Below are 25,101 nucleotides of genomic sequence, written 5' to 3'. Positions count from 1 at the left end.
TGAGGGACTTGGGGACAGGGGGACCGCGCCAGGCCACGCGCCTGCCCACGGTCACGGTGTCACCGAACACACGGTCACCGTGTCACCGAACACACGGTCACCGTGTCGCCACACGCGCGTTCACACTGTCACGGTGCCGCCGCCCGCGATCCCGGTGCCGGTGCCCGGGGCCGCTGCGGGGCAGGAAAGGCCCCGGCGCCAGCGCATTGTTCCCCCTCCCCGCCCGCCACTTCCCCGGGCACGGAAACGTCCCCATTGTCCCCAGAGGGGCACGGCGGGCACACGGGACAGCGGGGACACGCGGGGACAAAGCCACCCCCCCGAGCCACCACCCCCACGCCGGGCACGGCCGGTGCTGCCCCGGGGGGGTCCCTGGGGGTGTCCCTGGGGGTGTCCCCGGGTGTCCCCCCCGAGCGCCCCGGAGCCCCCCGAGCCCGGCCCAGCTGCGCGGCCGCCGTTGCATCAGCGGCGCTGGAATGCGGCGGCTGCCGGGCGAGGCCCCCGACCCCGGCCCCTGCACGCCCCCTTCGCACGCCCCCGGCCCCCTTTGCACGCCCCCTTTGCACGCCCCCGGCCCCCCCTTGCCCACGCGGCCACGCGCCCCGCACGGGCCCGGGGGTGTCCCCTCCTGTCCCCCCTTGGGGGTTCCTGCTGTCCCCTCATGTGCCCCCAGGGAGGTGCCAGCGCCGTGTCCCCCCCCGGGGGTCCTGTCCCCCCCCTAGGGGGTCCTGTCCCCGCCCCGTGTCCCCCCCGGGGGGGTCCCACCCCTCCGTGGGAACGGCTCCAGCCCCGGCCCCGTTTCCGCTCTTCCCTTCCAGGAAGCGGCGCCGGGATCCGGCCCCCCCTGTCCCCCGCGGTGTCCCCTTCCTCCGGCCCTGTCCCCTTCCTCCGGCCGTGTCCCCTTCCTCCCTCCGTGTCCCCTTCTCCCCGCGGTGTCCCCGGCCCTGCCACCCCCTGGCCTGGCCCGCTCCTGTCCCCGTGTCCTGTCCTGCAGTGTCACCCGTGTCCCCCCATGTCCCCTGTGCCCGTCCCGCTCGTGTCTCCGCACTGTGTCCTGTGTTCCGGTGTCCCCAAATGTCCCAGTACCCGCAGTGTCCCCGTACCCCGGTGTCGCAGTGTCCCTGTCCCTCGTGTCCCTTTTGTCCCTGTGTCCCTGTCCGTCACATCCCGGTGTCCCTCATGTCCCACTGTCCCGGTGTCCCTGTCCCTCATGTCCCACTGTCCCTCATGTCCCTGTGTCCCTGTCCCTCAGGTCCCACTGTCCCAAGGTGTCCCCGTGCCTTTCGGGTGTCCCCGTCCCCGCTGTCCCCGTTGCCCTCAGGGTGTCCCTGGGGTGTCCCTGATGTCCCTCGGGTGTCCTTCAGGTGTCCCCATCCCTGATGTCCTCATGGCCCCGGGCTGTCCCGGTGTCCTTGGAGTGTCCTGGTGTCCCTGGAATGTCCATGTCCCTTCTGTCCTGGTGTCCCCGGGGTGTCCCGGTGTCCCCGGGGTGTCCCATTCCCTGATGTCCCGGTGTCCCCGGGGTGTCCCGGTGTCCCCGGGGTGTCCCGCTGTCCCCGGGGTGTCCCGCTGTCCCCGGGGTGTCCTGCTATCCCCAGGGTGTCCCCGTCCCCGCCGCCCCTCTGTCCCCAGGCTGTCCCGGTGTCCCCGTCCCCGCCGCCCCGCTGTCCCCGGGCTCCCCGGGGCCGCCAGTGCCGGTGCCGGTGCCGGTGCCGGTGCCCGGCGGGGCTCAGGCTCCTCCCCGGTGAGTCACGGCGGGGCGGGGCGGCCCCGGGCCCCCCCCGGACACTTTCCGAGGGGACTCGGGAGCGGGAGCAGCGCCGAGCCCGGGCAGCCCCGACCGCCATGGCCCCGGCCCCGGCCGCCCCGCGCCGCCCCGGCCCCGGCGCCGCTGCGGGCCCCGGATGGCGCTGCCGGTGCCGCTGCCGGTGCCGCTGCTGCTGCCGCTGCTGCTCCCGCCGGTCGCCGCCTTCAACCTGGAGGCGTCGCGGCCCGTGGTGTTCCGCGGGGCCCCCGGCTCCTTCTTCGGCTTCGCTCTGGACTTTTACCTGCCCGAGCCCCGCAGGTACCGGGAACCGGGCCGGGAACCCAGCCGGGAACCGGGGCCGGAGCGGCACCGCCGGGACGGGAACCGCGCCGGGAACCGGGACCGCCCACGGGGAACCGGGACGGGACGGGACGGGGGCGGCGGCGGGAGCGGCCGCGGGGAGCGGGGAGGGCGGCGGGACGGGAACGGAGGGACCGAGGGACGGCACCGGGAGAGGGACGGGAAGCGGGCACCGGGAGCGGGAGCGGCCCGGTGGGACGGGGAGCGGCCGCGGAGCGGGGCGGGGCCAGGAGGGCCGGCCCCGGGAGCGGGATAACGGGAACGGGACAGCGGGACCGGGAATGGGAAGGGCCACCGGGAACGGGCGGGGGCGGCGGGAACGGGAACGGGAAGTGAGAACCGGGACCGAAAGTGTGATCCGGGAGCGGGACGGGCGGGAGGGAGCCGGAGCCGGGCAGCGGAGCGGTCCCGGAGACCGGGCCGGGGCAGCGGGGACGGGAACGGGGCGCCGGGAATCGGAACCGGGACGGGAACCGGGAATGGGAAGGAAGGAAGCGGGGCCGGGAACGGGAACCGGGAGGGTCCGGCCCGTCCGGGGGGTCCCGAGCGGGGCCGAGTCCCGGTCCCCCGTGTCCCCCGGTGTTCCCCGGTGTCCCCCCCGCGCCGGCCCCCCCGGGGGTCCCGGGGCCCCCCTGCCCCGGGCCGGGAGCGTTTCCTGTAACCGGAGCCGGGAGCTGCGTGCCCCCGGGGGGCTCGGGGGGGGGCTCGGGGGGTCCCGAACATCTGGGGGGGGGGGCCGAACATCTGGGGGGGGCCGACGCACGGCCTTGCAGCCCCCCCAGCCCCCACGTGTGACCCACCGGGGGGCCCGGGGCGAACCGGGGAGCGCCCGCTGAGTTCCCCCCGTGCCCCCGGGCCCAGAGGGGTCTCGCAGCCCCGGTCTGAGTCGAGGGACCCCCCCGGACCCCCCCGGTGTCCCCGTGGTGTCACCATCCCCCCCCCGTGTCCCCCCCCAGTGTCAGCATCCTGGTGGGGGCCCCCAAGGCCAACACGAGCCAGCCCAACGTCACCCAGGGGGGGGCCGTGTTCCACTGCCCATGGCCCCCTGAGGGCGGCTGCGCCCCCATCGACTTCGACCACATCGGTGAGGGGACACGGGGGGGGACACGGGGGGACACGGGGGGAAGGGGACGTGTGTGGGGTGGGCACATGGTGGGGGGGGACAGGACCCTCCAGGTATGGGGACCCACCAGGGCATGGGGACAGGGACAAACCCCCAGGAACGGGGACAGGGACACGGTGGGGACAAACCCCCCCAAGAATGGGGACAGGGATGGGGACACCCCCAGGGGACAGGGACAGGGACAAACCCCAGGAACAGGGACAGAACCAGGCCATGTGTGGGGGACAGGGATGAGGACAAAGAGGGGGCCAGACCCCCCCAGGCATGTGGGGACAGGGTTGGGGAGACCCCCAGGGGACAGAGCCACAGCCGGTGGCACCCAGCAGCCCCCAGGACCCCCCCAGGGCAGCTCGGTGGCACCGTCCCCTGTCCCTGTCCCTGTCCCCACCCCCGCTGGCCTTGGCGCCGTTAATGATCAACCCGGGGCTGGGAGGGGCCGGGGGGGGCCGGGGTGTCCCCGAGGGGTCCCTGGGGGTGGCCGGGGGGGAGGGGGCGTGGCCTGAGCCCTGTCCCCTCCCCCCCCCAGGGACCCGCACCCACGACTTTGGGGGCAACAGCAGCGACGGCGCCGAGCCCGTGGAGTTCAAATCCCTGCAGTGGTTCGGGGCCACCGTGAGGGCCCACAACGGCTCCATCCTGGTATGGGGACATTGGGGACATTGGGGACACAACGGCTCCATCCTGGTATGGGGACACTGGGGACATGGGGACACTGGGGACACAACGGCTCCATCCTGGTATGGGGACACTGGGGACATTGGGGACACTGGGGACACAACGGCTCCATCCTGGTATGGGGACACTGGGGACACCATTGGGGACACAACGGCTCCATCCTGGTATGGGGACACTGGGGACATTGGGGACATTGGGGGCACAACGGCTCCATCCTGGTATGGGGACACTGGGGACACCATTGGGGACACAACGGCTCCATCCTGGTATGGGGACATTGGGGACACTGGGGACACTGGGGACACAACGGCTCCATCCTGGTATGGGGACACTGGGGACACTGGGGACATTGGGGACATTGGGGGCACAATGGCTCCATCCTGGTATGGGGACACTGGGGACACCATTGGGGACAACACAGGCTCCATCCTGGTATGGGGACATTGGGGACACTGGGGACACTGGGGACACAACGGCTCCATCCTGGTATGGGGACACTGGGGACACTGGGGACATTGGGGACATTGGGGACACAACGGCTCCATCCTGGTATGGGGACACTGGGGACACCATTGGGGACATTGGGGACACAACGGCTCCATCCTGATATGGGGACACCAATGGGGACATTGGGGACACCATTGGGGACACAACGGCTCCGTCCTGGTATGGGGACATTGGGGACACTGGGGACATTGGGGGCACACTGGGGCACACGGGCGCACCATGGGGTGACCCAGCGGTGCCCCCCCCCCAGGCCTGCGCCCCCCTGTACAGCTGGAGCCCCCCCAAGAAGGAGGGGGGGGCGCGGGAGCCGGTGGGCTCCTGCTTCCTGTCCCTGGGCAACTTCTCCAAGTTCGTGGAGTACGCGCCCTGCCGCTCAGGTGGGACCCCAAAAACCGCCCCAAAACCGCCCCAAAACCGCCCCAAAACTGCCCCCAAAACCGCCCCAAAACCGCCCCCCAAAACACCCTGCCATCCCTGCCACCCAGGTGGGACCCCAAAAACCGCCCCAAAACCGCCCCAAAACCACCCCAAAACCGCCCCAAAACCACCCCAAAACCACCCCAAAACACCCTGCCATCCCTGCCACCCAGGTGGGACCCCAAAAACCGCCCCAAAACCGCCCCAAAACCGCCCCAAAACCGCCCCAAAACCACCCCAAAACCACCCCAAAACTGCCCCAAAACCATCCCAAAACACCCTGCCATCCCTGCCGCTCAGGTGGGACCCCAAAACCGCCCCAAAACCACCCCAAAACCATCCCAACCCCCCCCCCAAAAACACTCCAAAACCCTCCAAAATCCCCCTGTCCTCCTTGCCACACGGATGGGACCCCAAAAACCCCCAAAACTCCCCCCAAAACCACCCCAAAAACCCCCGGGACCCCCAACGACCCCCCCCCCAAACCCTGGGGAGGGGGTGACACCCCCTGACCCCCCCGTGTCCCCCCAGACCCGGAACTTCGCCGGGCAGGGGCTGTGCGGGGGCTTCAGCGCCGAGTTCACCCAGGTGGGCTGGGGGGGGTCCTGGGGGTCTTTGGGGGTCCTGAGGGGTCTTTGGGGGGGTCCTGGTTCAGGTTGTGGTTTTAGGGGGGTCCCGGGGGTTTTTATGGGGGTTCTGGGGGGTTCTGGGGGGATCAGTGGGGATCGGGGGGAGCTGGGGGGAGTCAAGGGAGGGGGGTCCTGGGGGGTTTGGGGGGTCCTGGGGGGTTTGGGGGGTCCTGGTTCAGGTTGGGGTTTTTAGAGGGGTCCTGGGGTTTTTTTTTTGGGGGGGGGTCAGGTGGTTTGGGGGACATGGGGCTTTTTTGGGGGTCCCGGTGGGGTTTGGGGGTTCAAGGGGGGGCTTGGGGTTTTTGAGGGGTTTTTGGGGGAGTTCAGAGGTTGGGGTTTTGAGGGTCCCGGGGCAATTGGGGTTTTTGGGGTGGTCCCGGGGGGTTTTTGGGGAGGTTCAGGGTGGGTTGGGTTTTTGGGGTGGTCCCGGGGGGTTTTGGGGGATTTTTGGGGTGGTCCCGGGGGTTTGGGGGGTTCAGGGTGGGTTGGAGTTTTTGGGGTGGTCTCGGGGGGTTTTGGGGGGGTTTTTGGGGTGGTCCCGGGGGGTTTTGGGGGGTTCAGGGTGGGTTGGGGTTTTGGGGGTTTTGGGTGGTCCCGGGGGGTTTTTGGGGAGGTTCAGGGTGGGTGGGGGTTTTTGGGGGGTTTTTGGGGTGGTCCCGGGGGGTTTTGGGGTCCGGCCCCGCTGAGGGGGGTTCCCGCTGTCTCTGCAGACGGGGCGGGTGCTCCTCGGGGGGCCCGGCAGCTTCTTCTGGCAAGGTGAGACCCCCGCCCCACCTGGGCCTGTCCCCTGTGTGTCACCTGTGTGTCACCTGTGTGTCCCCTACCTGTCCCTATTGTCCCCAGTGTGTCCCCAGTGTGTCCCCCTGTCCCCTCCCTGTCCCCTGCCTGTTCTCCCCGTCCCTGTCCTGCGGTGCCTGCAGCGGTGTCCCCAGGGCCACCAGGACTGAGGTGTCCCCATCCCCTTGCCTGGCTTGAGGTGTCCCCAAAGGGTGCTGAGGTGTCCCCAGGCAGTGTCCCCAAGGCCACCAGGCGGTGTCCCTGTCCCCAGGCAGTGTCCCTGTCCCCAAAGGGTGCTGAGGTGTCCCCAGGCAGTGTCCTCAAGGCCACCAGGCGGTGTCCCTGTCCCCAAGGGTGCTGAGGTGTCCCCTGTCCCCAGGGCAGGTGATGTCTGAGGTGTCCCCAGGGGTGATGGGATGTCCCCAAGGGTGCTGAGGTGTCCCTGTCCCCAAGGGTGCTGAGGTGTCCCCTGTCCCCAGGGCAGGTGATGTCGGCCACCCAGGAGCAGATCACGGCCGGGAACTTCCCCGAGTACCTGATCCAGGAGGTGCCGGGACAGCTCCAGACGCGCCAGGCGGAGCCCAGCCACGACGACAGCTACATGGGTGACACTTGGGGACATTGGGGACACTGGGGACATTGGGGACACTGGGGACAGCTGGGGGACACTGGGGACACTGGGGACACTGGGGACAATGGGGACATTGGGGACAGCTGGGGGACATGGGGGACACAGGGACAGCTCCAGATGCGCCAGGCGGGAGCCCAGCCACGACGACAGCTACATGGGTGACACTTGGGGACATTGGGGACACTGGGGACATTGGGGACACCTGGGGACAGCTACATGGGTGACATGGGGACATTAGGGACACCTGGGGACAGCTACATGGGTGACACTTGGGGACATTGGGGACACTTGGGGACAGCTACATGGGTGACATGGGGACATTAGGGACAGCTACATGGGTGACATGGGGACAGCTACATGGGTGACACTTGGGGACACTGGGGACATGAAGGACGTGGGGACAGCTACATGGGGGACATGAGCGGTGTCCCCAGGGTGACACACAGGTGACGCACAGGTGACACACACACAGGTGACACACAGGTGACACTCTCTCTCTCTCTCCCCCCCCTCCCCAGGGTACTCAGTGGCGGTCGGGGAGTTCAGCGGTGACACCACGCAAGGTGGGTGACACGCCAGGGTGACACGCGAGGGTGACACGGCCACCCCCGGCCACACCTGACCATGTCCCTTCTTTGTCCCTTTGTCCCCACAGACTTCGTGGCCGGTGTCCCCAAGGGCAACCTCACCTACGGCTACGTAAGGGGGGACACGGGGGGGACACACTGGGGACACTGGGGGACACAACAGCTCCATCCTGGTACATTCGGAACATTGGGGACACGGGGGGGACACAAAGGGGACACGGGGGGGTCGCGGTGCCCGCGTCCCCCCCCCGCTGGCTCAGTGTCCCCTCGGTGTCCCCTCGGTGTCCCCAGGTCACCATCCTCAATGGCACCAACATGAAGTCCCTGTACAACTTCTCGGGGGAGCAGGTGGGCACAGGGGGGCTGGGGGGGTCCTGGGGGGTCCTGGGGGGTCCTGGGGGGGTTTTGGGGGGTCCTGGGGAGACCCTGAAGGGACCCGAGGTGGGGAGGGGGGGACACCCAGGGAGGGGGGCAGGAAAAGGGAGGGGGGGTCTCAAATGGGAGGGGGGGGGGCTCTAAAATTGGGTGTGGGGCCCCCATGGAGGGGTGGGGGGGACGCAGGGAATTTGGGGGGTCGTTCTGGCCCCCCCAGCCCGTTCTGTCCCGTGCCCCCCCCCCCAGATGGCCTCGTACTTCGGCTACGCCGTGGCGGCCACCGACGTCAACAACGACGGGTGAGGGACCCCGGGACCCCTGAGACCCCCCGGGACCCCCCGAGACCCCCCCGGGAACCCCTCAAATGCCTCAAATGGTGCCCCCCAAAATCGCTCTGTGCCCCCCTCCCTCACCTCCAAAAGTCACTCAGGCCCCCCCAGTGCCCCCCATCTCACCCCCTGCGCCCCCCAATGGCTCACTGTGCCCCCCCAATGGCTCACCCTGTGCCCCCCTGTGCCCCCCAAGCTCAACCCCTGTCACTGTGCCCCCCCAATGGCTCACTGTGCCCCCCCTGTGCCCCCCAAACTCACCCTGTGCCCCCCCCAATGGCTCACTGTGCCCCCCCCGTGCCCCCCAATGGCTCACCCCTGTGCCCCCCCGTGCCCCCCCAAACTCACCGTGTGCCCCCCCATCAGCTGCCCCCGTGCCCCCCCGTGCCCCCCCAATGGCTCACTGTGCCCCCCCCAATGGCTCACTGTGCCCCCCCGTGCCCCCCCATGGCTCAGTGACCCCCAATGGCTCAGTGACTCCCCCCAATGGCTCACCCTGTGCCCCCCCGTGCCCCCCCAATGGCTCACTGTGCCCCCCCGGCTCAGTGCCCCCCAAACTCACCCTGTGCCCCCCAAACTCCCCCCTGTGCCCCCTGTGCCCCCCAATGGCTCACTGTGCCCCCCCGGCTCAGTGCCCCCCCCAGACTCACCCCGTGCCCCCCCCGTGCCCCCCCAGGCTGACGGACCTGCTGGTGGGGGCGCCGCTGTTCATGGCGCGGGCGGCGGCGGCGGGGCGGGGGCGTGTACCTGCAGCGGGGGCCCGCCGCCCGCGGCCCGCACCGCAGCGGGCAGCGCCCCGCCCGCCGCGACCTGGACCGGCCGGATACAACGGTACCGGGGGGCAATGGTGCCGGGGGCAATGGTACCGGAGGGTAACGGACCGACGGATACAACGCTACCGGGACGCGGCCCGGACCGGGACGGATACAACGGTACCGGGGGCAATGGTGCCGGGGAAACGGGACCGGGCGGATACAACGGTACCGGGGGGGACAATGGTACCGGGGGGCAATGGTACCGGGGACGGACGGACGGATACAACGGTACCGGGGGCAATGGTGCCGGGGCAATGGTACGGAGGGTAACGGACGGGACGGATACAACGCTACCGGGGGTACGGGACGGGGGAACGGGACCGGGATGGATACAACGGTACCGGGGGGACAATGGTGCCGGGGGGGGGAAACGGGACCGGGACGGATACAACGGTACCGGGGGGGCAATGGTGCCGGGGTAACGGGACCGGGGAACGGACCGGGACGGATACAACGGTACCGGGGCGGGGACAATGGTACCGGGGGTAACGGGACCGGGGAAGAAACGGGACCGGGACGGATACAACGGTACCGGGGGGGGAGACAATGGTACCGGGCGGGCAACGGGGGGACCGGAGGATACAACGGGACCGGGGGGCTACGTGTTGCGAAACGGGACGGGGGGGGACAACGGTACCGCATCGGGGGCTGTAATGGTACCGGGCGGGGCTGGGAGGACGGACGGGACGGATACGGTACGGGGGACAATGGTGCCGGGGGTAACGGACCGGGGGAACGGGGACAGTATTACGGTACGGGGCGGGGGCAATGGGACCGGGGGGCAATGGTACCGGGGAAAACGGGGGGACATAATGGTACCGGACGGGGGCAATGGTACCGGGGACGGGACCAGGGGGAGGGGACCGGGACAGATACAACGGGGGGGGACAATGGTACCGGGACGGATACAACGGTAGGGCGGGGGAAGCAAAGGGACTGGGGGGGACAACGGTCGGCACCGGGGGCTGTAATGGTACCGGGGGGTAACGGGGCTGGGGACGGGACGGGCACCGGAAACGGGGGGGGGAGCAAAGGGACCGGGGGGAGGTACGGTGGGGTATTGGGGGCACCGGAGCGGGGGGTAAGGGGGGGCCATGGGGATAAGGGGGGTTATTGGGGGTTCATGGGGTTATGGGGGTTTATGGGGTCCCGGGGGTTTTGGGGTCCCGGGGGCTTGGGGGTGCCCCCCGCTGACCCCCTTTGCGCAGACGTGGCCGTGGGGGCCCGCTGGGGCGAGGGTCGCCGGGGGCTCGTGTTCATCTTCGCGGCGGGGCTGCGGCCCCGCCCGCAGGTGCTGCGGGGGGCGGGGGGCGGGGAGCCCGACTTCTGGGGCACGGGCGCGCCGGGGCAGCGACCTGGACGGCAACGGGTACCCCGGTGAGGGACGGTGTCACCTGTGTGTCACCCGTGTGTCACCCCTGTGTGTCACCCCTGTGTGTCACCTGTGTGTCACCTGTGTGTCATCCCTGTGTGTCACCCCTGTGTCACCCTTCCTTCAACGGGTACCCCGGTGAGGGACGGTGTCACCTGTGTGTCACCCGTGTGTCACCCCTGTGTCACCTGTGTGTCACCTGTGTGTCACCCGTGTCACCTCTGTGTCACCCTTCCTTCAACGGGTACCCCGGTGAGGGACGGTGTCACCTGTGTGTCACCTGTGTGTCACCCCTGTGTGTCACCCCTGTGTCACCTCTGTGTCATCCCTGTGTCACCCCTGTGTCACCCCCAACAGTCCCCGTGAGGGACGGTGTCACCTGTGTGTCACCTCTGTGTCACCTGTGTGTCACCTCTGTGTCATCCCTGTGTCACCCCTGTGTCACCCCCCAACAACGGGTACCCCGGTGAGGGACGGTGTCACCTGTGTGTCACCTCTGTGTCACCTGTGTGTCACCTCTGTGTCATCCCTGTGTCACCCCTGTGTCACCCCCACAACGGGTACCCCGGTGAGGGACGGTGTCACCTGTGTGTCACCTGTGTGTCACCCCTGTGTCACCCCCGTGTCACCTGTCACCTCTGTGTCACCCCTGTGTCACCTGTGTGTCACCCCTGTGTGTCACCCCTGTGTCACCCCCCCACAACGGGTACCCCGGTGAGGGACGGTGTCACCCCCGTGTGTTATCCCTGTGTCATCCCTGTCACCCCCCATGTCACCCTCCCTATGTCACCCCACTCGTCAGCCTTTCCCCGCCGTTTTGTGTCACCCATGGCCCTGTCCCTGTCCCCATGTCCCCACCACTGTCCCCCGGTGTCCCCCTGTCCCCCTGGTGACCCCCTGTCCCCACAGACCTCCTGGTTGGCGCCTTCGGGGCGGACGCGGCCGTGGTGTACAGGTGAGTGTCACCTGTGTCACCTGTGTCACCGGTGTCACCATTGTCACCAATGTCACCTGTGCCCGTGTCCCCCCCAGGGGCCGCCCCATTGTCCACGCCAGCGCCACCCTGGCCATCGTCCCCTCCATGTTCAACCCCGAGGAGCGCGGCTGCGCCCTGGCCAGCGGCCACCACGTGTCCTGGTGGGTGACACCGCGCCGGGGGGACAGCGGGGGACAGGGTGGGGGGACAGGGTGGGGACAGTGTGGGGGACGCTGCAGGGACAGCAGGGGGACAATGGGGGACACTGCAGGGCAGAGAGAGGGGACAATGCAGAGGGACAGCAGGGGGACAGAGCAGGGGACAGGGTGGGGACAGTGGAGAGGGCATGGGGGACACTGGGAAGGGGACATGGGGACATTGGGAGGGGACGCCGGGGGCTCCCAGGGATGGGGGGACGCAGAGGGGGACAGTGGTGGGGACACAGAGGGGGCGCTGAGGGGACACACGGTGCCAGCCCTGTGTGTCCCCTGCCAGCATCAATGTCACCTTCTGCCTCAACGCCTCCGGACGTCACCTGCCCGGGCCCATCGGTGAGGGGACACGGGGACATTGGGGGGACGGGGGAGGGGGACAGGGGCTGGGAGGGACAGGGGACACAGGAGGGACACCAGGGGGGACAGGGGGACACCGGGGGGGGGGGCAGGGGGACACGGGAGGGACACCAGGGGGACAGGGGACACTGAGAGGGACAGGGGACACCAGGGGGACAGGGGATGCTGGGGGGACAAGGGACATGGGAGGGGGGACAGGGGACACTGAGAGGGACAGGGGACACCAGGGGGACACGGGGACACGGGAGGGACAATGTGGGTGGCGCAGCAGCCGTGGGGACAGGACGGGGACCCCGGGGCTGTCCCCGCCATGTCCCTGACGTGTCCCACGGTGTTCCCGCGCTGTCCCCACCCAGGGCTGGCGCTGGAGCTGAGCGTGGACGGGGCCAAGGCCGGGGGGGCGCGGCGGGCGCTGTTCCTGGGGGGGGGCGCGGGGGGGGCGCCCCCCTCCCCCACGCGGAACCTGAGCCTGGAGGTGCCCAACGGGGGGAGCCCGCGCTGCCGCACGCTGCCCGTGTTCCTCAGGGTAAGGGGGCCCCAAAACTGCCCCAAAATACCCCAAAACTGCCCCAAACACTGCCCCAAAACCACCCAAATACTGCCCCAAAACTGCCCCAAAACTGCCCCAAAAACCGCCCCAAAAACTGCCCCAAAGAGCCCCAAACAGCCCCCAACGGGGGGGCGCCCCCCCATACTGCCGTCCTGTAAAGTCCGCCCCAAAACTGCCCCAAAATACCCCAAAACTGCCCCAGAAACTGCCCCAAAACTGCCCCAAAACTGCCCCAAAACCACCCAAATACTGCCCCAAAACTGCCCCAAAAACCGCCCCAAAAACCGCCCCAAAAACCGCCCCAAAAACTGCCCCAAAACAGCCCCCTGGGTCACTTTGGGGACCTCCCCACTGTCCCCGGGCCACCACTGTCCCTGTCCCCCCTGTCCCCGTGGAGTCCCCAGTGTCCCCATGGTGCCCCAAAGTCCACCGGACAAGCTGCCCCCAAAAGCCCCATGCCCCAGGTGCCCCATGCCCCATGGTGTCCCCAGAACGAGTCCGAGTTCTGGGACAAGCTGTCCCCCATCCCGGTGTCCCCATGTCCCCCATGGTGTCCCCATGTCCCCATGGTGTCCCCAGAACGAGTCCGAGTTCCGGGACAAGCTGTCCCCCATCGCAGTGTCCCCATGTCCCCATGTCCCCCATGGTGTCCCCATGTCCCCATGGTGTCCCCAGAACGAGTCCGAGTTCCGGGACAAGCTGTCGCCCATCCCGGTGTCGCTGAGCCTGGCCCTGGACCCGGCCGTGTCCCCTGCCCCGCCGGGGCTGTCCCCGCTGCTGTCCCCGGCCACGCGCACGCGCCTGGAGGCCAAGGTACGGCTGTGGCACCTGTGCCACCTCTGTGTGTGTCACCCGTGTCACTCTGTGTCACCCAGTGCCACCCACGTGCCCCTCCTGTGACCCCTTGCTCGCCCCCATGTCACCCTCTGTCACCCAGTGTCCCTGTGTCCCCCATGTCCCCATCACCCCAATGTCCCCAGTGTCCCACACGTCCCCACTGTCCCATCGCCCCTCTGCTGTCCCTGCTGTCCCTGCTGTCCCCGCTGTCCCCGTGTCCCCCGTGCTGTCCCTGCTGTCCCTGCTGTCCCCGCTGATGTCCCCCTGATGTCCCCATGCTGTCCCTGCTGTCCCTGCTGTCCCCTGCTGTCCCCGCTGATATCCCTGATATCCCTGATGTCCCTGCTGTCCCCGCTGATGTCCCCATGCTGTCCCTGCTGTCCCTGCTGTCCCTGCTGTCCCCGCTGATATCCCTGATATCCCTGATGTCCCTGCTGTCCCCGCTGATGTCCCCATCTTCCCCACTGATATCCCTGCTGTCCCCGATGTCCCCGTGCTGTCCCTGCTGTCCCTGCTGTCCCCGCTGATGTCCCCGCTGCTGTCCCTGCTGTCCCTGCTGTCCCCGCTGATATCCCTGATGTCCCCGCTGATATCCCTGCTGTCCCCCTGCTGTCCCTGCTGTCCCTGCTGTCCCCGCTGTCCCCGCTGTCCCGCTGATGTCCCCGTGCTGTCCCCGCTGTCCCCGCTGTCCCGCTGATGTCCCCGTGCTGTCCCTGCTGTCCCCGCTGATGTCCCCGTGTCCCCCCTGCTGCTTTCCCTGATGTCCCTGCTGTCCCTGCTGCTGTCCCTGCTGTCCCTGCTGTCCCTGCTGTCCCCACTGATATCCCTGATATCCCTGATGTCCCCGCTGTCCCCGCTGATGTCCCCATGCTGTCCCCACTGATGTCCCCATGCTGTCCCCAGGCCCACATCCAGCTGGACTGTGAGGACAACGTCTGTGTGCCCGACCTGCAGCTCGAGGCCAGCGCGTAAGGGGGACACCGGGGACACCGGGGGGACACCGGGGACATGGAGGGTCTGGGGGTCCTGGGGCTGTTCTGGGGGGGTCCTGGGGATGTCCCTGTCCATGTCCCCAGTGTCCCCTGTCCCCAGCGACCACCAGGTGGTGTTCTCTGGGGAGGCTTGGGGGATGTCCCAGGGGTGTCCCTGTGGATGTCCCCAATGTCCCCAACATCCCCAATGTCCCCATTGTCCCCAATGTCCCCAACGTCCCCATTGCCCCCAACATCCCCAATGTCCCCAATCCCCCTGCTGTCCCCAGTGTCCCAATGTCCCCAATGTCCCTAACATCCCCATTGTCCCCAACGTCCCCAACGTCCCCAATGTCCCCAATGTCACTAACATCCCCAATGTCCCCTACGCCCCCATTGTCCCCATTGTCCCCAACGTGCATGGCCCGAACGCCCCAACGGCCCCCAATGTCCCCATTGTCCCCTACGCCCCCAATCCCCATTGTCCCCAATGTCCCCCAGGGACCGCCGGGCCGTGTTCCTGGGCGACAGGAACAGCGAACGGGGCGTTCCAGGGGCCACGGTGTTGGGGGTGGGGGTGGGGGCACGAGGCTGGGGAGGGGCCACTGGTGCTTGGGGGCCCGGGGGGCACCGGGGGCTGGGGGGGTCACTGGTGTTGGGGGGTGGGGGGCGGTTGATCCCCGGGGCTGGGGAGGGGGCCACTGGTGTTGGGGGTTTGGGGGTTTGGGGGGGTTTTGGGGGCAGCACGGGGCTGGGGAGGGGGTCACAGGTATTGGGGGGGGGTTTTGGGGGGGCTGGATTGATACCCCGGGGCTGGGGAGGGGGTCACTGGTGTTGGGGGGGGGGTTGGGGGGGTCAGAAGTGCCTGGGGGCTCAGGGGGTGTCCCCAGGTATGGGGAGGGGTCAGGAATGCTCTGGGGGCTCCAGGCTGGGGGGGGGCGGTGCCGCAGACATGGGGGCTGGGGGCTCCCGGCAGCACCGCTGACCCCCCTCCCCATTTCCCTCCCCCTCCCCAGAATTTCTCGGCGCTGAGCTGCGAGCTGGGGGGGGGCAACGGCTCCGGCGCCCTGGTCTGCGACCTGGGCAACCCCATGAAGGCGGGGGCCAGCGTGAGCGGGGCCGGGGGCTCGGGGGGCTCCGGGGGGGGGCTTGGCAGGGTTTGGGGGGGATTTGGGCGGTCTGGAGGGGATTTGGGGGGTTTTGGGGGTCTGGGGGGGGCTTTTGGGGGATTTGGGGGGTCTGGGGGATTTGGGAGGGTTGTGGGGGGATTTGGGGGGTCTGGGGGGATTTGTGGGGGTCGGGGGGATTTGGGGGGGTCTGGGGGGGGATTTGGGAGGGTTTTGAGGGGGGTCTGGGAGGGCTTGGGGGATCTGGAGGGGTTTTGGGGGGGGGTTTCAGGGGATTTTGGGGAGTTTGGGGGGAGTCTTGGAGGGGTTTAGGGGGGCTTGGGGGGCTTTGGAGGGGTCTTTGGGGGGAGATTTGAGTTTCGTGGGGGTCTGGAGGGGATTTGTGGGGGATTTGGGACAGATTTTGGGGGGTTTGGGGGTCTGGAGGCTCACGGGGGTTAGTGGGGGGTATCTGGGGGAGGGGTCGGGGCTGACACCCCCCGTGCCCGCAGATCTGGGGGGGGCTGCGCTTCACCCTCCCCCACCTGAGCGACAACAGCAGCAGCGTCCGCTTCGAGCTGCAGATCCGCAGGTGGGGCTGGGGGCGCCCCGAAATCGGGGGGGGGGGGACCCCGAAACGGGGAGGGTCGGAGGGGGCACGGGGGGAGCAGCGTTCTCAGTTTGGGGGGACACGGAAGGGTGGCACCCCCAGTCAGAGGGGTCCCAGCACCTCCATTTTGGGGTGCGGGGGGGCCACAGGGGGGCGGCACCCCAAATTTGGGGGTCGGGGGGGTCCCGGGAGCTGGGGGGGGATCCGGGGGGGGGTCCCGGTCAGAGGTTTTTGGGGGGGGGGGTCGTGCCCCTGGGGGTGTCCCCAAATAGGGTTGGGGTCCCCAGGGTGGGTGGGGGTCCCGGGGGGTCCCGGGGGGGTCCCGGGGGGGGCTGGGCCGTGACCCCCCCCCCCGCAGCAAGAACGCCAACAACTCGCAGAGCGCCCTGGTGCCCGTGGCGCTGGCGGTGAGGGCAGCGACCAGGGTGTCCGTGCTGGGGTGAGTGACACTGGGGACACACAGGGGACAATGGGGACATGGGGACAGGGCCACCAGGGTGTCCGTGCTGGGGTGAGTGACACTGGGGACACCCAGGGGACAGTGGGGACATGGGGACACTGACAGGGCCACCAGGGTGTCCGTGCTGGGGTGAGTGACACTGGGGACACACAGGGGACAGTGGGGACATGGGGACACTGACACACTGACAGGGCCACCAGGGTGTCCGTGCTGGGGTGAGTGACACTGGGGACACACAGGGGACAATGGGGACATGGGGACAGGGCCACCAGGGTGTCCGTGCTGGGGTGAGTGACACTGGGGACACCCAGGGGACAATGGGGACATGGGGACACTGACAGGGCCACCAGGGTGTCCGTGCTGGGGTGAGTGACACTGGGGACAGTGGGGACACACAGGGGACAATGGGGACATGGGGACATGGGGACACTGACAGGGCCACCAGGGTGTCCGTGCTGGGGGGAAGGGGACACGTGGGGACACACAGGGGACAATGGGGACATGGGGACACTGACAGGGCCACCAGGGTGTCCGTGCTGGGGTGAGTGACACTGGGGACAATGGGGACACACAGGGGACAATGGGGACATGGGGACACGGGGACACTGACAGGGCCACCAGGGTGTCCGTGCTGGGGTGAGTGACACTGGGGACACACAGGGGACAATGGGGACATGGGGACAGGGCCACCAGGGTGTCCGTGCTGGGGTGAGTGACACTGGGGACAGTGGGGACACACAGGGGACAATGGGGACAAGGGGACATGGGGACAGGGCCACCAGGGTGTCCGTGCTGGGGTGAGTGACACTGGGGACAGTGGGGACACCCAGGGGACAATGGGGACATGGGGACACTGACACACTGACAGGGCCACCAGGGTGTCCGTGCTGGGGTGAGTGACACTGGGGACAGTGGGGACACCCAGGGGACAATGGGGACATGGGGACACGGGGACACTGACAGGGCCACCAGGGTGTCCGTGCTGGGGTGAGTGACACTGGGGACACTGGGGACACACAGGGGACAATGGGGACATGGGGACAATGGGGACAGGGCCACCAGGGTGTCCGTGCTGGGGTGAGTGACACTGGGGACACACAGGGGACAATGGGGACACCCAGGGGACAATGGGGACACTGACACACTGACAGGGCCACCAGGGTGTCCGTGCTGGGGTGAGTGACAATGGGGACACACAGGGGACACTGGGGACAGCCAGGGGACAGTGGGGACACGGGGGTGGCCCTGGGAGCTGTCACAGCCCCCCAGATCTGCCTTGGGGTGAGCGACACAGGGGACACAGGGGGGACATGAGGGGACACAAGGGGACTTCAGACCTGCCTGACCCTCTGAGTGGCCCTGAGTGACAGAGGTGACACGGAGGTGACACGGAGGTGACACGGAGGTGACACGCAGCACTGACCCCCCCGGTGTCCCCTCAGGGTGTCCCGGCCCGACGTTGTCACCATCCCCGAGGGGGGGTGGGGACCCGACCCCCCCCAGCGGCTGCAGGACCTGGGGCCGCCCGTGGAGCACGTCTACGAGGTGGGGACACGCGGGACACCTGTCCCCAACCCGGGCTCACAGTGTCCCCAACCCGGGCCCACAGTGTCCCCAAACCGGGCTCACAGTGTCCCCAACTGGGCTCACAGTGTCCCCAAACCGGGGTCACAGTGTCCCCAAACCGGGCTCACAGTGTCCCCAAACCGGGGTCACAATATCCCCAAACCCAGACTGGGGACACCGCGGGACACCTGTCCCCAAACCAGGGTCACAGTGTCCCCAGCCCGGGGTCACAGTGTCCCCAAACCCAGGATGGGGACACGCGGGACACCTGTCCCCAACCCGGGCTCACAGTGTCCCCAAACCGGGGTCACAGTGTCCCCAACTGGGCTCACAATATCCCCAAACCCAGACTGGGGACACCACGGGACACCTGTCCCCAAACTGGGGTCACAATGTCCCCAAACCCAGGATGGGGACACTGCGGGACACCTGTCCCTAACCCTGGGTCACAATGTCCCCAATCCTGTGGGTCCCAATGTCCCCAATCCTGGGGGTCTGATGTCCCCAATCCTGTGGGTCCCAATGTCCCCAATCCTGGGGGTCCCAATGTCCCCAATCCTGGGGGTCTGATGTCCCCAATCCTGGGGGTCCCCGTGTCCCCAAATCGGGGCTGTCCCCCCATCCCTGAGCCCTGGGGGTCCCCATGTCCCCCCCTTGCGTCCCCAGGTGGTGAACGAGGGTCCCGGTGCCATCAGCCAGGGCACGCTGGAGCTCAGCTGTCCCCTGGGCCACCGCGGCCACCCCCTGCTCTACGTCACCGGCCACGAGGGGCTGCACAACTGCACGGCCAGCCAGGCCAGCGACCCCCTGGGGCTGGTGGGGACACGGGGGACAATGGGGGCAAGGGGGGCATTGGGGACATTGGGGATAATGGGGACATTGGGGGGGGGACATTGGGGACATTGGGGACATTGGGGGCATTGGGGGCATTGGGGGCAATGGGGACAATGGGGACAATGGGGACAATGGGGACATTGGGGGCAATGGGGGCAATGGGGGACAATGGGGACAATGGGGACATTGGGGACATTGGGGGCAATGGGGACAATGGGGGCAATGGGGACAATGGGGACACTGGGGACATTGGGGGCAATGGGGACAATGGGGACAGTGGGGACATTGGGGTTAATGGGGATAATGGGGACAATGGGGGCATTGGGGACATTGGGGGCAATGGGGACAGTGGGGACATTGCGGTTAATGGGGATAATGGGGACATTGGGGGCATTGGGGACAGTGGGGGCAATGGGGGCATTGGGGGCAATGGGGACATTGGGGACATTGCGGTTAATGGGGATAATGGGGACAATGGGGGCAATGGGGGCAATGGGGGCAATGGGGACATTGGGGATATGGGGGATGGTGGGGATGGTGGGGACAGGGGGGATAATGGGGATAATGGGACAACGGGGACATTGGGGACAGTGGGGACAGTGGGGACAGTGGGGACAATGGGACAGGGGGGACACTGGGGATAGGGGGATACTGGGGATACTGGGGACAATGGGGACAATGGAGATAATGGGGACACTGGGGACAGTGGGGATAACGGGTAATGGGGACATTGGGGACAATGAGGACAGTGGGGACCTTGGGGACAATGGGGAGACTTGGGGGCACTGGGGACGTTTGGGACACTGGTGACACTGGTGGCACTGGGGACATCAGGAGGTACCGGGGGTGGCCGGCACGGGGCTGTCCCCAGCCCTGTCCCCAGTGCGTGTCCCCGCTGTCCCCAGCGCTGTCCCTGTGTCCCCAGCCCTGTCCCCAGCCCTGTCCCCGTGTCCCCAGCGCTGTCCCCAGCCCTGTCCCCAGCGCTGTCCCCGTGTCCCCAGCCCTGTCCCCAGTGCTGTCCCCGTGTCCCCAGCGCTGTCCCCGTGTCCCCAGCCCTGTCCCCAGCCCTGTCCCCGTGTCCCCAGCTGTCCCCAGCCTGTCCCCAGCGCTGTCCCTGTGTCCCCAGCGCTGTCCCCGTGTCCCCAGCCCTGTCCCCGTGTCCCCAGCGCTGTCCCCAGCGCTGTCCCCGTGTCCCCAGCCGTGTCCCCGTGTCCCCATTGCAGGAGCGGGAGCAGAGCCCGGCGCCCCCGCGCGGCAGCGCCGGGACAGCGGGGACAGCGCTGGGGACAGCGGGGACAGCCTGGTGAGCGTCACTGTCCCCTTGTCCCCTGCCACACCCAGCGCTGTCCCGAGTGTCCCCAAGGCGGGGGCGCTGCGGTGACACCGGCGGGACCTGAGTGACCAGGAGTGACCAGTGGTGACAAGGGGGTGACCTGGGGGTGACCGGGGGGTGACCAGGAGTGACCAGGGATGACCTGGGGGTGACCCCCTGGTGACATGGGGGTGGCTGGGGGGTGACTGGAGGTGACCGATGGTGACCCGTGGTGACCCGGGGGTGGCCACGGTGACCCGTGGTGACACCCGCGGTGCCCTCGGTGTCCCCCTGCGGCCAGGGCTGCCCCGAGGCCGAGTGTTTCCGCCTGAGCTGCCCCTCGGGGCCGCTGCAGCGGCAGCAGCGCGTGACCCTGCGCCTGAGCTTCCGCCTGAGGAGCCCCCCCGTGCGGCAGGTGGGACCCCCAGAACAGCCCCGGGCACCCCAACACAGCCCCGGGCACCCCAACACAGCCCCGGGACCCCACCGGGACCCCCAGAACAGCCCCGGGCACCCCAACACAGCCCGGGGACCCCAACACAGCCCGGGGACCCCAACAGAGCCCTGGGACCCCAACACAGCCCTGGGACCCCAAAACAGCCCCGGGGACCCAACACAGCCCCGGGACCCCAGAACAGCCCCGGCCCCCAACACAGCGCACACGGACCCCAGACCCCGGGCACCCCAACACAGCCCCGGGGACCCCAACAGAGCCCGGGACCCTGGGACCCCAACACAGCCCCGGGACCCCAACACAGCCCCGGGGACCCCAACACAGCCCCGGGACCCCAAACAGCCCGGGGACCCCAACACAGCCCCGGGACCCCAACACAGCCCGGCCGCCCCAACACAGCCCCGGGACCCCAAAACAGCGGACCCCACGGGACCCCAACACAGGCACATGCCCCACGCAGTCCCTGGGACCCCAACACAGCCACAGGGACATGTCCCCACGTGTCCCTGTGACACTGATGCTGTCCCCCCATGTCCCCCGTGTCCCCACGTGTCCCCATGTCACTGACACTGTCCCCACGTGTCCCCGTGTCACTGACACTGTCCCCCATGTCTCCCCCATGTCCCCACGTGTCCCTGTGACACTGACACTGTCCCCTGTGTGTCCCTGTGTCACTGACACTGTCCCCCGTGTCCCCCGTGTCCCCCGTGTCCCCTGTGTGTCCCTGTGTCACTGACACTGTCCCCCCCGTGTCCCCCGTGTCCCCTGTGTGTCCCTGTGTCACTGACACTGTCCCCACGTGTCCCCGCGGGGCACTGACACCTCCCCCTGTGACCCGAGTTCCGCGTGCTGCAGCTGCCGTACCGAGTGCTGTCCGACAGCTTCCCCGGCAGCGTCGCAGGTGACCCGAGGGACATGGGGCTGGGACATGGGGCATTGGGGACATGGGGGTGCTGCAGCTGCCGTACCGAGTGCTGCCCGACAGCTTCCCCCGGCACCGCCTGCAGGTGACACCGAGGGGACATTGGGGACACGGGAGCGACACCGTGGGTGACACCGAGGTCTGGGGTGGCAGGAGGTGACAGCGCTGTCGCCCGTCCCGCCCCGAGGCAGGTGGCACTGGGTGACATAGGGTGACATAGTGTGACGCAAGGTGGCACTGTCCCTGTCCCCAGGTGGTGACAGCGCTGTCGCGGGCCCGGCCCGAGGCAGGCGGGGGGGTCCCGGTGTGGGCGGTGGCAGTGGGGGTGACACTGTGTGACACTGTGTGACACTGTGTGACACAAGGTGGCACTGTGTGACACTGTGTGCCCCTGTCCCTGTCCCCAGGTGGTGACAGCGCTGTCGCGGGCCCGGCCCGAGGCGCGGGGGTTATAATTACTGTGTGACACAAGGTGCATGTGTGACATGTCCCTGTCCCCAGGTGGTGACAGCGCTGTCGCGGGCCCGGCCCGAGGCGGGGGGTCCCGGTGTGGGCGGTGGTCCTGGCCGTGCTCCTGGGGCTGCTCCTGCTCGGCCTCCTCTGCTACGGCCTCTACAAGGTGGGGCTGGGGGCACCTGGGGGGGCTCTGGGGGGCCTGGGGGCTCTGGGGTGCAGATTTGGGGTTTGGGGGTTTCTGCAAGGTGGGGGGGATTGGGGGAACGCCTGGGGGCTTCTGCAGAGGTGGGGAGCGCTTGGGGGAGCTGGGGGACACTGGGGGACACTGGGGGACACTGGGGGCACTGGGGGCATTGGGGACACTGGGGGCATTTGGGGGGCACAGGGGGAAGGAGCACTGGGGGCACTGGGGACACTGGGGGGACACTGGGGGCATTGGGGGGACACTGGGGGGCCCTGGGGGACATTGGGGACACTGGGGGGGGCACTGGGGGACACTGGGGGACACTGGGGGCATTTGGGGGGCACACAGGGAAGGAGCACCAGGACATGGGGACACAGGGAGCCCAGGGGACACTCGGGACAGGCAGAGGGACAGGGGGTGGCACTGGGGGGTCCCGGGGGCATTTCGGGGACCCCCCTGACCCCCCTGTGCCCCCCAGCTGGGGTTCTTCAAGCGCTCGGGGCCCTACGGCACAGCCATGGAGAAGGCGCAGCTCAAACCCCAGGCGGCCTCCGAGGCCTGAGGGGACCCGGCGGTGACAGGGACAGCCCAGCGCTTGGGGACATCTCACAGCTTGGGGACAGCCCAGCGCTTGGGGACATCCCCACGGCTTGGGGACATCTCACAGCCTGGGGACAGCCCAGCGCTTGGGGACACCTCACAGCCTGGGGACAGCCCAGCGCTTGGGGACATCTCACAGCTTGGGGACAGCCCAGCGCGGGGACATCCCCACGGCTTGGGGACATCTCACAGCCTGGGGACACCTCATGGCCTGGGACACGCACGGCTGAGGACACCATGGCTGGGGACACCTCATGGCTTCAGGACATCCCACGGCTTGGGGACATCCCCACGGCTTGGGGACACCCTCAGCTTGGGGACACCCTCAGCTTGGGGACACCAGGCTTGGGGACTCTCCATGACTTCAGGACACCCCACGGCTTGGGGACACTCCATAGCCTGGGACACTTCACAGCTTGGGGACACCCCACGGCTTGGGGACCCCACAAGGACAGTGTCACCTGCACCAGCGGTGTCACCTGCACGGCCAATGTCACCTGCATGGCCAGGGATGTCCCCAGAGCTGGGGACCCCACCCTGCCAATGTCACCTGCACGGCCAATGTCACCCGCATCGGTGACATCCCCCACTGCACGTGGCCCCGGCTGGGGACACCCACGGCTCCCACTCCCACGCTGGCACTGCCACCACGGGCTGGGGACATTGTCACAGAATTGTCATCAGGCTGGGGACACTGTCCTATGAACTGTCACCGGGCTGGGGACGCTCACAGAATTGTCACTGTGGTGGGGACACTGTCCCAGGAACTGCCACCGCATTGGGGACACTGTCCCAGGAACCGTCACCGCACTGGGGACACTGTCCCAGGAACTGCCACCGCGTTGGGGACACTGTCCCAGAAGTGTCACTGCCTTGGGGACACTGTCCCAGGAACTGCCACCGCCTTGGGGACACTGTCCCAGGAACTGCCACTGCCTTGGGGACACTGTCCCAGAAGTGTCACCGCCTTGGGGACACTGTCCCAGGAACTGCCACCGCACTGGGGACACTGTCCCAGAAGTGTCACCGCACTGGGGACACTGTCCCAGAAGTGTCACCGCGCTGCACCAGGATGTGTCCCCAGGCACAGCCGCCACCACCGGCTTGGGGACACCAAGCAGGGAACCCCGGACTGGGAACAACCAGGAATTGTCACCAACGGGGATTGTCACCAGCGGGAACTGTCACCGCCAGACCAGCAATTGTCACCAGCGGGAATTGTCACCACTGGACCAGAAATTGTCACCATGGGACTGGGAATTGTCACCAGCGGGAATTGTCACCACAGGACTGGGAACTGGTGGCACGCGGGTGACACCGAGGTGGCACCAACACGGACACTGCAGGGGACACTATAAGGACACCATGGGGACACCACAGGGACACCATGGGGACACCGCAGGGACACCATGGGGACACCACAGGGACACCTGTGGGACACCAGGACACCTGTGGGACACCAGGACGTGTCCCCAGCGCTGTCACCTCACCCGGGACAGGACCTGGGTGGCACTGGGGGCAGTGTCACAGTGTCACCCTGTCCCAGTGTGACCCGGGGACGCTGCCACCCTCTGCCACCTGCTGTCCCCTGCTGTCACCCAGTGTCACCCGCTGTCACCCGCTGTCCCCCGCTGTCCCCGGTGTCCCCCCCAGCACTGCCCCGCCCCCCCGGGCACCTCACTTTGCACTGACCCCGAGCCGGGGGCACAGCCCGGACACCCCCTGGCCCCGGGGTGTCCCCAAAGTGTCCCCAAAGTGTCCCCAAGGTGTCCCCGGCGTGTCCCCGGTGTCACGGGGGGTTTGCACTATGGCGGGGGGGCCGGGGGGGCTTCGGTTTGTATTTAATTGGGGGGGGGCGGCCTCGGGGCCCCCCAATAAAGGAGTCTGACCCAGAGGGACCCTGGGGACACGGGGGGGGGACACAGAGACACGCACGGGGACTCAGGGACATGGGGACACGCAGAGGGACACGGGGGGGACACTCGGGGACATGGGACACACTCGGGGACATGGGGACACACACAGTGACAGAGGGACACACTCAGGGACACGGGGACATGGGGACACACGGGGACACGGGGACATGGGGACACACACAGGGACACGGGGACATGGGGACACATGCAGGGACACAGGAACATGGGGACACACTCGGGGACACACGCAGGGACACGGGGACACACTCAGGGACATGGGAGCATGGGGACACACTCGGGGACACGGTGACAAGGGGACACACAGGGACATGGGGACACACTCGGGGACACACACAGGAACATGGGGACACACTCGGGGACACACTCGGGGACACACACAGGGACACATGGGGACACGCTCGGGGACACGG

At 68.2% G+C, this 25,101-nt stretch overlaps 2 protein-coding genes across 2 annotated transcripts in view; one reads left to right on the top strand and one right to left on the bottom strand.

Annotated features, from left to right (window-relative positions):
• ATF1 (activating transcription factor 1) overlaps window positions 1–25,101 on the bottom strand; it is a 450,302-nt gene that overhangs the window by 408,547 nt on the left and 16,654 nt on the right. The window lies entirely within an intron of this gene.
• Window positions 1,891–24,641, top strand: ITGA5 (integrin subunit alpha 5). The gene is made up of 31 exons (XM_030966979.1): window positions 1,891–2,065; window positions 3,064–3,191; window positions 3,757–3,869; window positions 4,663–4,789; window positions 5,359–5,417; window positions 6,169–6,214; window positions 6,715–6,840; window positions 7,385–7,429; window positions 7,522–7,565; window positions 7,745–7,801; window positions 8,075–8,127; window positions 8,834–9,137; window positions 10,181–10,349; window positions 11,254–11,299; window positions 11,377–11,481; window positions 11,816–11,871; window positions 12,249–12,418; window positions 13,118–13,255; window positions 14,183–14,247; window positions 14,752–14,821; window positions 15,267–15,359; window positions 15,869–15,948; window positions 16,325–16,405; window positions 17,869–17,971; window positions 18,659–18,808; window positions 20,050–20,124; window positions 20,440–20,553; window positions 21,768–21,833; window positions 21,922–21,954; window positions 22,026–22,133; window positions 22,633–24,641. Exons 1-31 carry the CDS (start codon window positions 1,905–1,907, stop codon window positions 22,714–22,716), a joined length of 3,069 nt encoding a protein of 1,022 aa, XP_030822839.1. The 5' UTR covers window positions 1,891–1,904; the 3' UTR covers window positions 22,717–24,641.

This window comes from Camarhynchus parvulus, chromosome 29 (assembly GCF_901933205.1).
Source record: "Camarhynchus parvulus chromosome 29, STF_HiC, whole genome shotgun sequence".
NCBI classification, from domain to species: domain Eukaryota; kingdom Metazoa; phylum Chordata; class Aves; order Passeriformes; family Thraupidae; genus Camarhynchus; species Camarhynchus parvulus.
The sequence above is the reverse complement of the archived record's forward strand: the minus strand, read 5'-3'. Positions and strand labels throughout refer to the sequence as shown.